This window comes from Phaseolus vulgaris, chromosome 3 (assembly GCF_000499845.2).
Source record: "Phaseolus vulgaris cultivar G19833 chromosome 3, P. vulgaris v2.0, whole genome shotgun sequence".
NCBI classification, from domain to species: Eukaryota; Viridiplantae; Streptophyta; class Magnoliopsida; order Fabales; family Fabaceae; genus Phaseolus; species Phaseolus vulgaris.
The window spans coordinates 48,432,301-48,448,162 of record NC_023757.2 but is presented as its reverse complement, the minus strand read 5'-3'; the positions used below and the strand labels follow the sequence as shown (position 1 = coordinate 48,448,162).

Sequence of the window (15,862 nt, the reverse complement as noted above, 5' to 3'; positions counted from 1 at the left end):
AGAGTAATGTCGTTTGGCCTATGTAACGCCCCCTCCACATTTCAAGCAACCATGAACGACATTTTCCGTTCCCTCCTTCGCAAGACAGTGATTGTCTTCTTTGATGATATATTGGTCTTCAGTGATACTATGGAAGCTCATTTGGAACATCTTTCGCAGGTATTTTGCATTCTTGAGACTCATCATTTCCACTTAAAACCTACCAAGTGTTCATTCTGCCAATCCACCATAGCTTATCTAGGCCACATTGTTACTGCTGGAACTGTTGCTCCGGATCCTAGTAAGATTCAAGGGGTTTTGGACTGGCCAAATCCTAAATCTGTGAAGAGTTTGCGAGGGTTTTTGGGCCTCTCTGGTTTTTATCGTCACTTTGTGCGCAGTTATGCTACCCTGGCACACCCTCTTACTTCTCTATTAAAGAAAAACGCATTCGATTGGCATCTACTGCTCAACAGGCGTTTGTTCAATTGAAAATTGCTCTTGCTACAGCACCGGTTTTGTCTCTCCCAGATTTCTCAGTACCGTTTGTAGTTCAAACAGATGCATCAGGACTAGCAATGGGAGCCGTATTGTTACAAGGGGATCATCCAATTGCGTATTTCAGCAAACTTTTTTGTCCTCGTCTCTCTAAGGCTTCAACATATATTAGAGAGCTTCATGCCATTACGAGTGCTGTCAAAAGATGGCGCCAATACCTCTTGGGTCACTACTTTGTCATCCAAACAGATCATAGAAGTTTGAAGGAGCTGTTGACACAAGTCATTCAAACGCCTGAGCAGCAATTTTATCTGTCAAAGCTCTTAGGCTATCACTATGACATTCAATATAAGTCAGGTAAGTCAAATGTGGTTGCTGACGCCCTTTCTCGTTGCTGGGAATCTCCCACTGCTGAACTCTCTATGCTAACCACACCACAATTCTTGTTTATTGAAGAATTGTGCAATGAAATGCGTCAGGATCCCACCTACCAAGAATTTTGTAAAAAGGTCAATTCGGATCCTTCTAGCTACCCAGATTACGTTATTTCTAATGGTTTGCTGTTGAAAAAAGGGAGAATATGGCTACCTCATAACTCTCGTTTCAAAGTACTTTTGATGAAAGAATTTCATGAAACCCCCATCGGTGGTCATGCTGGAGTTGTCAAAACGCTTAAAAGGCTATCTGCTAATTTCTTTTGGGAGTCTATGCGTCAAGACATCAAGATTTTTGTAGAGTGTTGTCTTGTTTGTCAGCAAACTAAGTACTCTACTAGGAAGCCAGGTGGATTGCTTCAACCCTTGCCGATACCTTCTAACGTTTGGGAAGACATTTCATTGGATTTCATTACAGGTTTGCCATGTTCGGGTGGTTATTCTGTCTTGTTTGTAGTGGTAGATCGCTTCTCGAAATATGTTCATTTGGGTGCCTTGCCTGCTAATTTTACTGCTTACAAGGTGGCAGAGTTATTTGTCAACATTGTTTGCAAACATCATGGCTTACCTAAGAGCATTATATCAGACCGTGATCCTATTTTTGTTAGCAAATTTTGGTCTGACCTGTTTAAATTCAGTGGAACTATGCTTCGCATGAGCACAGCTTACCATCCCCAGACGGATGGACAAACCGAAGTCACTAACAGGACAATTGAGCAGTATTTAAGAGCATTTGTCCATTACCGCCCTTCTATGTGGCATCGTTTCTTACCATGGGCAGAGTACCATTACAACACCTCTTTTCACTCTTCAGCCGAAATGACCCCTTTCCAAGTTGTTTATGGAAAAGAGCCACCCAACATCCCTGCTTATATAGCTGGTTCGTCAAACGTGGCTGCAAGTGATGAATTGCTCTATAATCGAGAAGACATTCTGGCACTCCTACGCCAGAATTTGGAGAAAGCACAAAAACGTATGAAGGCTATAACGGACAACAAACGAAGAGAGGTGAATTTCGAAGTAGATTCTCTAGTTCATGTCAAGCTTCAACCTTACAAGCAGAATTCGCTTGCTGGAGAAAAGTACAACAAGTTGAACAAACGTTTTTACGGTCCATTCCGTATTATTGAACGCCTTGGCCCGGTTGCTTACAAGTTAGAACTCCCTTCATCTTCAAAAATACACAATGTGTTTCATTGTTCTCTTTTGAAACCTTACAATGGCCCAATACCACCACCTGAGTTTCCCTTACCTGCTGCATCCGTGGAGAATCACCCACTTATTTCACCTTTGGCTGTTCTTGCTTCCAGAATTGTCACTGTTAATGGTCAAGAGAAGCATCAGGTTTTGGTTCAATGGCAAGGATTGCCTCCTGAAGACACGACTTGGGAAAATTGGAGCGAATTGCAAGCTGCTTACAACCTTGAGGACAAGGTTGGTGTTGATGGGAGGAATGATGATACGAACGACCATGTCCCTAATATTACTCAGCCCAACACTCCTGCTCAACCCAATAATGTTGGATCATCACGGCCCAATCGCATTAGGAAGCCTCCATCTAAACTGAAAGATCACATTGTTTACAAATAAAGTCTTCATTATAGCAATAAGTCTCCATTATAGCAATCATTCATATTCCTATGCCTTCGGTTATGCTTTGACAGAAGTTACCATATGTATTTCCTTTATATAGCCTTGTGCTAGTTCATGTTAAGGCATCAATAAGCTTTAATCTCAAGTCCATTTCCTTTCTTAGACATTTCAGCAGGAGGTTTCTCAGTCCTCGATACTGAGAGTTATCACTAATCTTCTCGCAGCAATGTACTGCTCCACTCCCATTAGAGATGATAATGTGAGACGAGTCTTAAAAGTTGACCCACAACTTGATAGAAAAAAACTTGGGAACAGGCTGATTATTTAAACTTGTTCGTGTGTTTAAACTCATTCGTATAACCCATAACCCACATGGGCAAGGTATGGGATAAGGCAGGTCAACCCGCATACCTTAAAATTTCAATCCCTAAAAATAATACATTTATTTTCATACCATTTATCCATTAATACAAATGGAAGAAGCAATTAAATTGGTCTTATTTGATGTAGTGATGAAGTTGTGGGGATCTCCAAGCCATGGTATAACAAGGACAAATTGTAATCCAATAAAGGTTAATGTTGTTTTTGGTTGAATTGGATGTCAGTATGTTGTAGGAGTTTTGTTTCTTATAATTTTAAAGGACTTGATACATGCATGAATTCTTGAAAATGTTAGTCAAAATAATTCAGTTATTTAGCAACAAGTTTTTTTATGATTAATGGAATTTTATTAAGATACATTTGTATTTATACTTTTTTCAAAAATCTTTTTTCTTATGTGGGCTAGCCCGCAAACTCACAAGCTAGCCTTTTTGTGGGAAGGACAAAAAAAATCAACCCGTACTTTTTATGTGGAACGAGCCAACTTGATCCATATTTATAGATCAATATAATAAATGTTGGATGAACCCTAAACCCTAAACCCTAAACCCTAAATCCTAAACCTTCACATTATCATCCCTAACTCTCATGACTAAAAACACAACATTTAATGTTGAACAAAGAACATCTCCGCAAGATATCACTTCATATCAACCTATTGTTAGACTATTATATCTTATAAATACTAGATTAAACATAAGTTATGCAGTTCAATTCTTAAGCCAGTTTCAAGCTCCTACCACGGATCATCATAGAGTAGCACATTGTATCTTATGCTACCTAAAGAATACTCCTAGACAGGGTCTATTTTTCCCCAACAACTCAAGCCTCCAACTTAAGGGATTTGATAATTCAAATTGGGTCACTTATCCTGAAACTTGACGTCGTGAGATCAGACGATCTGCTACTCATTTCTGTATGTTTGTTATTTCATCTCTCTCATGCTCGAAATCCAAAAAACAATCCATAATATCACAATCATCTTCTAAGGCCTTACTTGCCACCATCCAGTGAGTTACAACGGCTAAAAGATCTCTTGGATGAAAATATAGCAACACAATTACTAGTTATTCTATAATGTGATAATCAATTAGCACACAACTTCCAATCCTAACTTTCCAATCCTAATTTTCGTGAACAAACTTAAGCATATTGACATGTGTGGGAGAAACATCTAACACAACTCTTCTAGTTGCTTCCTATATCTTCTAATCCACAAGTTGTTGACATATTCACTAACATCTTCACTAAATCACTTAATTCAGGAAATTTCAGCACAATTGTGTCAAAGCTTGTGTTGATAAACATATATTGTACGACTTGAGGGGTTGTTGAGTTCCTTTCTCATTTCTGACATACGTTTCCTGTTATATTTGTTTTTCTGTTCTTTTGTAAAGCTGATTTATTAGGCAATACTTCTTTCTTCTTTAAGTATGAATAATATAACGTTTTTCTTCTTGCATGCTTTATGTGCACTTGTCGTTCTTCTATACTTGTTTTTCTCTTTTTACACTATTATACATATCACATTATATTGTATAAATTTTATATTCTTGCATATTTCAAACCAGGTCAATGTAAAAACTTAAAAACAAAACAAAAAACATAATGAATTTTATTTAATAGTTATTGACTAATGGACAATTTGAACCTCCTTAATAATTGAAACCGGTTGGTGAAGGCGATTCTATGAATCTATTTCTTCACTTTTCATCCCCCAATCACTTTGCCAGCTTCAATATTTACCACATGTTAAAGTATTAAGAAAATGCTGCATGTATACGACGTATTAAGAAAATTAACAAATTAAAAGTCTTGATAATAACAAATTATTACTTTTGTCCCTTTGACTTTGGAGAATTAGGAGTCGTTTGATTATCTATATCAACTCAATAAAATCATATTAGAGAAGATTTTTATTCCTTACCTCGACAAGATTGAAGTATTCTCTTTTTTATGTGTGTTAAGTATTCCATAATAGCACCATTCGAGTTTCAGAGAGTGTACATTATTGGGATCAAATATCAATAACCTCACCACACACTCACGAATCTTGGAATAAAAAAGGAGTAAAATTGAAGCTAATGTATCTCTCAATATTTTATTTCAACTAGTATGCAACCCATATCTTTTTTATAGACAAAGTTTACCAATAAAAAAACTACATTCTTCATCGTGAAGAAATGACAGTGGGTAATGCATATCAAATATCAGTCACAAATTTAAACAAAGATTGTTTCATCTAAGAATCATAACTTTTAAGTGAGTCAGCACATATTATAAAGTGATTAAGATAGAATCCAACATAAACAAGCAACACATATTTTAAGCGAGAAAGATATTCTCTCACGCTACTTAAAAAAAAATATGTTTTAAACTATTACTAAAAGAAAATTATTAAATAATAATTAAAATTAAAAATAAAAAATAATTAGTCATTATATTGATTAAATTAAATATTATTTTAATGACGACAAAATTAATTGTATTTAAAGTGATTTTTATTATTAATAAAAATTTATAAAATAATTTTTAAATTTGGTATTTAAATTAGCTACTAAGACACTAATATTTTAAATTCTAAATTAATTTTTTAAAAATTAATAATGACTAATTTAAAATACTAGTTAGTAAGTAACTAAAATTTTAATAACTTAAATACTATTTTAAAAATTATTTTAATTTTTTTTATTAATAATAGAAACTACTTTTAGATACCAACAATTTAATTTATAAATATTTTTTAATTTAATTAAATAATAATTAATTATTTTTATTTTTAAAATTAATTTTTATTTAATAATTTTTATATAGTGTAAAGTCACAATATACACTATTAAACTAAAGATAATCGTGTTACTGTGGTATTTGTGGTATAGAGTCATCATAAATACTTAAATGCAAGATTAAAATTTAAAAACTGTTGATGGTTTAAAATTGTCAAATCATACTAAAAGCGATCCTTAATAATATTTTAATCTTTTTATTTTATTTATTTTTAGAATAATTAAATAATAAATTTTAAAATTCTCATATAATTAGTGAGTTAATGGTAATTTAGTAAAAATATGTCACCGATTAAATTTTAAAAGTAACTAAAATTAAATAAACCGTTAACTTTTGCATTTATAAAATATATTAACTTAAACTGATTTTTAATAAGTTATATTTATTCTTTTGAATATATTACTACTGATATTTTAGTGTGGTTTATTTAATTTTAATACTCATTTATGTGAATATGTTATTTTCATATTTATATTAAGAGCATGTTTCGAAAAAAATAATATCTTTACTGATTTTTGTTGTTGTTTCATGAGATAGGAAAGTATTTGCAATCTTAGCTGTATTGGAATAGTAGAAGAAATTTGAAAAAAAAATCCGTTTTTTTTAAAATTTTAATATATGATTATTTTTAAACAATTTTTCCCTTTCAAATATCATGTATATGTTATTTTTCTCGTGTAAAAACTTTTTTTTTCCTTTCAATTGAAATCAATTATTTTAAAATAATCTATTTAAATATTAATTAGTATGATTATAATAAAACAATCGCTTATTAAAATAATCAAATTTTTACAATTGTCGTAAACATGCATTATATGGTTTGTTGTAATTTTTTTTTATTTCCGATTGAGACATTCTCACGCATATCACAAATGTTAATTATTTAGAATAAAATAGTAATTAGATACTTTATCTGTCAAAGTAACGATTTATACTTTCAAACACTTACTTAGCTTTAAAAAATCTACGGAAACTATGTATTTTAAAAATGTAAATACATTAACCATGAATTATTAGGGGAAAAAAAGACTTGAAATAAAAAAAAATTATCCACTATTTTTGTGGGTCATCTTCGTTGTTTTTTCACTTTTTCGAATATTTTCTTTATTTACAACAGTGCTTTTGTGACTGGGTACCTTTTCCTTTATACTTTATTCGAATACTTTTTATAATAATTTTATCATTCCTTTTGTAATGTCCACATAGAATATAAGATTTTTTTTTATATTATACCAGCCTCAATAAGTAAGTAATTAATAATTAACCATTTAAACATAAAAAAAAAAACACTAATATTTCGAGTGATAATATATGTCACTGTTTGTATTTAGGATTTACTCTTATATATACAGATTTTAAAAATATAAAAAATTAAAGAGAATAATCTTTCACCGTTCTATATCGATATTTATGTAGTATCTTTTTTCTTTATAATTGTGCTAAATTTCTAACACTAAAAAGTTAAATAATTTATATAGCATGTTATCCGTAAAAAATTGAATTATGCTTTAGTAATTGACCGTTGAGTGTTGTGTAGGGTTGGTAGCTTAATTCCTTACGTATTTCTTACTCCTTACAACATTTTTTTTATAATTTTTTTTTATCAATGTTGGTGACCTAATACCTAACTTCATTTTTTATTCTATTTTTGAAAAATCACAGTTGTTTTGTTTACTAAAAGTAATTATTTTTATTTAATTAGTTAAAATTATTATAAAGCTACCAAACCCTTCTTACGAGTCTTCTCTATTAACCTACCGTTTGGTTTTTTTTGTAGACCACACGCGGGGCAGTTAGAATTGCTTTTTTTTCTTAAAGTAAGCATATGTTAAGATTATGGGTCTCAATTATAATATTAAATTCAACCTTTTTTTAACCATATACTTTAATACATATATTTTTAAATGATATATGCACATGTTTTGGGTGAGGTTAATCATTGTATCCTTTTTATAATCTCTATCTCAGAAAATCATTATATTTGTAATGAAAACCTAATAGTTACAATATAGATTGTAATTGACGACCGAATCACATTAAATCATTTATTGTTTATTATTTTGCAGTTAATTTGTGATTATGTATTGTTTTTTTTTCTCATTACTCAATACATATATTCTCAAAGAACAATTTTCTATATTTATTTTAATTTTTTTATTAATTAAAAATATTTTAAGAAAAAATTATGGCATCATTCAATAAACGAGTAGGAAAAGAGAAAACATTTTTTTTTAAAATATTTATAAATAGGAGAAAGGACATATTTTTTTATTATATATATATATATGTTTATAGTCTTTTTGAATATGTTTATGAATTTATATTGTTATTAAAAATTTTAATTTGAGATATTGATTATTTTACCATAAATATCGTCCAGATTTTACCATCAATAATAATATTAAGAGAAAAATATTTTGAAAATGTTAAAAAGTATACTAGTAACATTTTTTAAAAGTAAAAATGTAATAATAACTAGCAGACTGGAATTCAAAATCACCCTAGCTAGTATACGCCAAAAAGCAAAGACATGACAATCATCAATGTTTTGCCGTGAGAAGCATGATAGAGTAAAAGTAAATTAGGTAAGTATGACTTTGATTGAAAGTAAATAAAAGTAAAAAAAAAAAGGAGTAAAGGTAAATTAGAATAAGGATGAATTTGATTGAAAGTAAATAAAAGAAAAAATTTGAAGAATATTGAAGTAAAATATGATGTTGTTTGAATTTTGTAAAAAGAATAAAAAAAGTTTATAAAGTATATGTGATTGATATTTAAAAAGAAAAAAATAAAGTGATTGTTAATTTTTATGTAACAACCGTGTTATCTTTACATCAAAATCTTTTTATCTAAATATTAAACCATCTCTCTTATAATTAAAGTTTAGTTGAATTTGAATTCTATGTGAGTGCAGTTATGTAAAATTATAATGTCTTATTTAATATATTTATAGACCCAAATAACATATATAATTAATTATAACAAATGTACAATCAATTATGTAAACACACTACATGGAAAAATTATGTATTTTTCATACTACACAATATATTAAAGATATATTATAGATTATGAATAATAGATTTATGTAAGTTTTGGTAATATATATATATATATATATTATATTAAAATCTATATAGATTAATTATTTTATGTGTAATCTAATCTATTTATGAAAATAGTAGATGACTTTTTCTCACAAAATAACATGCGAAGTTAATTCGTTCAACCCTTATCTGGAAAGAGAAAAAAATATGTATTCTTATTTTTTATTATATTTTATTTTAATGAAGTTTGTCAAATTTATCATATTTTTTTTAACTTATCTTTATTAAAATATATTTTCTATCACTTTTTATTTTTACAAATTTTGAATCTAAGTGTTTTAAATTGATAAGGATTATCCAACCATCAAATTAGTGATCTAAAAATATAATTTCTATCAACATTATTCACATTTCTATTAAAATTATTTACTTATCATGAAACTTACATAAAATAAATAAATAAATTAAAAAAAATATTTTTTTTTTTATAACAATTTAACTTATTTCATTCTCCAATCAGCTTCGCTCAATGTCTTTATTTCTTATTTTCAAATACTAATTTAATAAATATCTTTTTTTTAAATTTTACTCAATTTAAAAATGATCTTCGTTTAAATCTGAGAAAATAATTAAAAATTTGTACTAGTACGTCCGTCTATATTTTGAAAGGACTAAACAAATTTATTCAACCTGATAAAGCCAACAATATCAAACTAACCATTGTTCTCTTATATTTTAAGAGAAAGTGAACATTTTAAAAAATATAATAAATTAAAAAAAAACATTTACTTTTAAAGTTTAAGCTACAGGAATAAAATTAGTTTTACCTTTTAGACATAATAATTTAATATATAAATTATAATATACGAATATATTTAAATAAAATATTATTATTATTTGCAGACCACTATTTTTTAAATTAAATAAACGCGTTTTACAAATATTAAAGATATATTTTAGAAGCTGCAGTGGTCCATTATTTATGTTCCACTTTCCACTATTGTTTTCCATCTCTCTTCATTTCCCCCACATCCTACGCCAACATGACTTTCCACAACATTTTAAATAAACAAATTAATATAATTTTTAATTCAATTTAAAATTGATATAAATTTTATTTTTAATGATGTGATTTTTTTAACGAAATATGTTAGTACAATATTTACTAAAAGATAAAGGTTGGTTTAGATTTTTTCCGTGAAATCCGAACATACCCTAGGTAATCCAAAAAACTTGTGGACTCGTTTTTTTATTTTACTTCAACCATTTTTTTATTCCAGAGTTTCACTCCAACCTATTCACGTAACATGACTCATGTTTTTAATAATAAAAATCTTATTTTGATAAGTACTGTAATTAAAGCTTTTTATTCTCTTATAAAACTGAATAGGTTGGAATCTCTAACTAGTTAATATGAATCTCAGAATTTTTTTTAAATAATGTGTCAGTATCAAATATTTTTATATGATACTCGTATGACACTTGTATAACACATATTTATTATAATTATAAAAATAAGAAATAAATCTTTTTCAATCAGTTGTGAAGATACATTTTTTTACTTCAACAAATAATTTAGAAGATACTTATGTACATTAATATTTATTATCAATTTATATAATTTATAATTATATAATATATAGATCTGTGTCCCGTATCTTACATTTTAGAAATTATACGTATTTTTGTGTCTGTGTCTGTATTAGTGTTAGTAGATTATCCTCTATCAGACACATTTTTCAATATAATTTTAAGAAAATATATTATTTTTTTTAAAATTTAAATTTATTATATAAATTTTTATTATAATTATGAAAATGTGAATGTGTGGTATAGGTTACACCAATAATAAGGATTTGACGGTGACTAATTTTTCTTGTAGTAAATAGATGTAATTGGATGTCACCTAACGGCACTGAGAAAACGTTAAATTGACTTCCGCGTTTGGTAGAAGAAAAATCAAGGAAGAGAATAAGCAACTGATGAGAATCTTCATAGTTCATCCCTGAAGCTATAAAAACTTGAATCAGCTGTGCTCTAATTTCGAATCTTTCAACTTCAGATCCTCGCACGTACTGAATCAATTGGACACGCAAGACAAAAACACGAATTTTCTCGAAACATCCGTGGTTATTTCAAAGGTACATAACATAACTGTTTCTTTTCATGTATTTTTCATTTTAGTTTTATTTTCATGTTCTGAACTTGCAATTTGAGACGCTCATAAGTATTGTTGACTTTATCCCCTTTCATGACTTGTTATTCGGCTGATTGTGGAAAAACAGAGAGAAAGAAAAAGCAAGTTGGTCATTCATGGATCAGACCACGCAGCGCGTTGTACTTCCAGCCCTATTTCAAGAGAGACTGAGGATGGTATCGGAAATAGTGGAAAAAGGTCAAAGTAGTGAAAGCAACAAGCAGATACTGAGGTCAACGCTCAAGGATATGAACCCTGTGGTACAAGAGATCAAGCAATACAATGAACACTTAAATCCACCCAGGGAAGAAATCAAAACCCTTGTTGACGAAAAAGATGCGAAAGAAGAGCTTGTGTGCAAATGCTTATCCAAGAATTTTTGTTTGGACAAGTGTCTCTCTTGGTTTCTGTGCAGATCTGGACACAAGAGGGATGGTTCATTTGCTGGTGGTGACAACCAAGCGCTTGTGCCAAAAGATATTGAAGAGAAACTGCACAAAGTTAGGGAAATTCTTGAGCTTCTCAGCAAAGAGAATTTTGAGCAGAAGCTTTGTGGTATTGGAGGACCTATCAAGCTTCCTTTTGGTGTTCCTGAAAACCCAGATTTCACTGTTGGCTTGGATGTGCCGTTGGGTGAGTTGAAGATGGAGGTTCTCAGAGATGGTGGGTCTGTTATCATGCTGACTGGTTTGGGTGGAATGGGGAAAACCACTCTTGCTACAGTGCTCTGTTGGGATGAACAAGTCAAGAGTAAGTTTTGTTTATTTGATGTATGATGATTTCATCAAACACTCTGACTAGATTTTCTTTTAGATGATTTCATCATGGCTCATCACTCATTCATAACTTCTTCACGTGTTATCTCTTTGCTGTCTAATATTTTGCCATCAACTACTAGCTAATATCAACCATGTTTTAGTATTGAAAGAAAATTAGTAGCAAAAAGAGATGCCAAAAGAAATATATTGAGAAGTTGCAGACATGGCATGCAAGTATGTCTTGAAATTTTATTGGTAATAGATCCAAGTGATGGCATGTGAAACGTTTCAATCCATATTTCTGACCGTAGAGGGAGCAGCTCAAAACAACATTTGACTCGTTTTCTAGAAATAATCGCTTCTGTTGTCAACTCTTGTGACAATTCTTGAAAATGGAAAGAGCCATTATTCACCTAAGATTTTTACCAAACATGTGCATAGTATCCTTTAAGAAGCTAATATGTGAATCAAAGGGTTCATGGTAGTCCAACTTTCATCTTAAGGGCATAACCTGGGCTTTTCCCATTCTCTACAAATGATGTTTCAACAAATTAAACAAGCATTTTTCTTTTAATCCGTATGGTTTGTTTTTTCTGTCTAGTGTTCTTATAGCAGAATTATTCTTTTGCAATATCCACTGACAATGAAATGAATGTCTTAGATAATGCATTATAAATAGTACAAGACATTGAATACTCTGTGCTTAAAGATCTCTTTGGTTTTATTTACCTAGGTAAATTTGGGGGAAATATTTTATTCGTCACCGTCTCAAAAACACCCAAGTTGAAGATTATTGTAGAGAGATTATTTGAGCACTGTGGATATCAAGTACCCGATTTTCTAAGTGATGAAGATGCAGTTAATCAATTGGGACTTTTGCTAAGGCAAATTGGTAGAAGTTCAATGTTGTTGGTACTGGATGATGTTTGGCCTGGCTCAGAAGCCCTTGTCGAGAAATTTAAAGTCCAGATACCAGATTATAAAATTTTGGTGATTTCTAGGGTTGCATTTCTTAGATTTGACATGCAGTGTATCTTAAAACCACTTGGTCATGATGATGCAGTAACCCTTTTCCGACATTATATGCTCTTGGAAGAAAGCGGTTCAAGTATTCCTGATGAAGTCATCCAAAAGGTGCGAATCGAATTGGGTAATCTGTACTGTCTTTTTGTCTGAAATTATTCACTTGAAGTAGGCATCACAAGATTGGATATAAACACCTGGAACCTTTTGGTTTCACTTTTAACAACTTATCATTGAAATAACATAGAAGGGGAAAAGAAAACATAGAAGAGAAAATAAAACATAGAAGAAACATAGAATAGAATGTTTTGACCCCTCAAAATAATGATACATTACTTGCATTTTGGGTTTCTAAGTCATAGAAACTTGGTTACTGACTATTGTTGGTTGCAAATTCAGGTTGTGAGAATCTGCAGGGGTTTACCACTTGCCATCAAAGTAATTGGGAGATCACTCCGTAATCAGCGTTCTGAGTTGTGGCTAAAGATGGTGGAAGAACTGTCCCAAGGTCGTTCTATACTTGATTCTAATGTTGAACTACTTACATGCCTCCGAAAGATATTGGATGTCTTGGAAGATAATCTTGTTATCAGAGGGTGCTTCATGGACCTAGGATTATTTCCTGAAGACCAAAGAATTCCTGTTACTGCTCTCATTGATATGTGGGCAGAGTTGTATGGACTAGACAATGATGGAATAGAAGCAATGACCATTATCAACAAATTACACTCCATGAATCTGGCTAATGTCTTAATAGCAAGGTGAAATGAATATTTTCTTCTCAACCACTTAATGGTATATAGATAAAATAGTAAATAACATGACGCTTCTTCTAGGCCACTTAATCCTATTATATACGTAACATGAATGTATGCTCTATAGAACAAGTAATTAAATGGCTTGTATAGCTTATGTGAGAAGCATATGTTTCGTGATATAATATTCCAAAATGACCGTTTATCTCAGTGAAATTAAGCACCTTACATTCTGTAACTCTTCATTTATTCTTGTGAACTGAAGTTAAAATTTGTAATTTTTCTTTTTTATGGAGTTTTTTTCATAATCTTGTGAGAGAATTTTTCTTTCTAAAGGAATGAATTTCTGCTTATTTACCAGGAAAAATGCTAATAACACAGACAATTACTACTACAATAACCACTTCATCGTTCTTCATGACCTTCTGAGAGAGCTTGCAATTTATAAGTGCTCTGAGGAACCAATGGAACAGAGAAAAAGATTGATTATTGAGATAAACCAACGTGGGGAGAAGACAGAATTTCTTAGTTGGTGTGGTAAACAGAAGCCCCGACAAGTCACTGCCCACACATCGTCTATATCAACTGGTGAGTTATACCTTTTCTAAAATATACTTACAAAGTAAAAAAATGTACGAATGTTACAGTTGTTTGCCATTCATTACTCTTCCACAACTAATGCCATATGGGTTGCATTTGCAGATAAAAATTGCCCTTCAGATTGGCCCCAAATGCAAGTAGCTCATGTTGAGGTTCTAATTCTTAATCTTCAAACTAAGCAGTATTCCTTTCCAGATTTTTTGGAAGATATGAACAAACTAAAAGTTCTGATAGTCACAAATTACAGTTACTATCCTTCTGAAATCAACAACTTTGAGCTATTTTGCTCTTCATCCAACCTGAGAAGAATCAGATTAGAGCGGATATCTGTTCCTTCCTTTGTTGCAATGAAGAATCTTAAAAAATTATCCCTCTACTTTTGTAATATGAAACAGGCATTTGAAAACCATGACCTGCTAATTTCATACGCTTTTCCAAATCTTGAAGATTTGAATATTGACTATTGCAAGGATATGGTGGGATTGCCTAAGGGGCTCAGTGATATCATCCCCCTTAAGAAGCTCAGTATTACTAATTGCCACAAACTCTCAGCACTTCCACAAGATATTGGAAAGTTGGAGAATTTGGAACTCCTAAGGCTCAGTTCTTGTACTGATTTAGAAGGGATACCGGATTCTATTGGAAGACTTTCAAATCTACAACTTCTTGACATCTCAAATTGCATAAGCCTTCCTAATTTACCGGATGACTTCGGTAATCTGTCTAATCTACAGAATCTCTACATGACAAGTTGTGAAAGGTGTGAATTACCATTCTCAGTCACTAATCTTGGGAATTTAAAGGTGGTGATATGCGATGAAGAGACAGCTGCTTCATGGGAAAATTTCAAACCTATGCTTCCCAATTTAAAGATAGATGTTCCTCTAGTTGATGTTAACTTGAATTGGCTTCATACAACTTCCACCTAATCCTTGCTTCATGTAGTTCAGGTTGTTTTTAAAGAGTCAATGATCACACCAAAAAGAAAAAGGAACAAAATACAGTTTTCACATGGATTATGGTAAAAGGAACCGCTCCTATTAATCTGTGAAGGGAATTTTCTGTTAAGGAACTCATGAAACACAACCTTTGTGAATATCCAAATTCTACTAAGAGACTCAATTTATGATCAGCTATGATATCCTTCCTTTTATTATATATCCATCCAATGGCTTGAAGAAAGACAGCTTTAGGGGTATGACACAATTGAGAAAGAATATCTTGGAACACAGACAAAGAATGTTATAGAAGGACCTATGCCTTTTGTTTTACTTTTCTTGAAGACCAGAGGATCCCTGTCATGTTAAGTGCAGCAGAGAAAATTTATGAACAGGTAATCCTGATCATGGCTGATGTTGTTGTTACATGGTATGGTGGGAGGCCCTTGAATAATTTGATGTGCTGTAAGATAACCTTGTAAAGCCACTTATAATTATAGACAGGAAGGGATCTCGATCATGCCTGTGCAACAGAGAAAATTTATGTAGGTCCACATGAACATGGCTGATTCTGTTGTTAGTCCTAAGTAACTTGATGTGCTGTGTATGATGATCATGTAAATCCACTTATAACAATGCACAGGAAAGAGAGCTCTGCTAATCTGGTTTGATTTTTTTGCATGGAATGCTCATGAAGAAGAAAGCTTCTACCTTTGTTTGGAAATGAAGAAGCAAACAAGAAAGGGAGAAAATGACAGATGGGAAGCAAATAGGAGGTTCAATTTCATAGGGCCACTTAAAAGTATTCCCCTTTAAAAATGGCTGGAAGAAAAACCTTTTTGGCTGTTTTTAAACTTTTTGTGAAAGTTAAA

General features: G+C 31.1%; 1 protein-coding gene across 1 annotated transcript; it reads left to right on the top strand.

The window, feature by feature from the left end:
- The first annotated feature begins 10,597 nt into the window (after nucleotides 1–10,597).
- On the top strand, nucleotides 10,598–15,651 carry LOC137808331 (probable disease resistance protein At5g66900). Its single transcript, XM_068609388.1, has 6 exons — nucleotides 10,598–10,860; nucleotides 11,005–11,666; nucleotides 12,408–12,808; nucleotides 13,097–13,458; nucleotides 13,814–14,040; nucleotides 14,155–15,651. Exons 2-6 carry the CDS (start codon nucleotides 11,033–11,035, stop codon nucleotides 14,979–14,981), a joined length of 2,451 nt encoding a protein of 816 aa, XP_068465489.1. The 5' UTR covers nucleotides 10,598–10,860; nucleotides 11,005–11,032; the 3' UTR covers nucleotides 14,982–15,651.
- The last annotated feature ends 211 nt before the right edge of the window (nucleotides 15,652–15,862 follow it).

Bases quoted from the DNA above. Each gene is read 5' to 3' on its own strand.
- LOC137808331 (XM_068609388.1), top strand. From the start codon at position 11,033: ATGGATCAGACCACGCAGCGCGTTGTACTTCCAGCCCTATTTCAAGAG. The intron at 11,667-12,407 runs GTAAGTTTTGTT...TTATTTACCTAG, and splicing joins TTGGGATGAACAAGTCAAGA to GTAAATTTGGGGGAAATATT. The intron at 14,041-14,154 runs GTGAGTTATACC...TTGCATTTGCAG, and splicing joins CACATCGTCTATATCAACTG to ATAAAAATTGCCCTTCAGAT.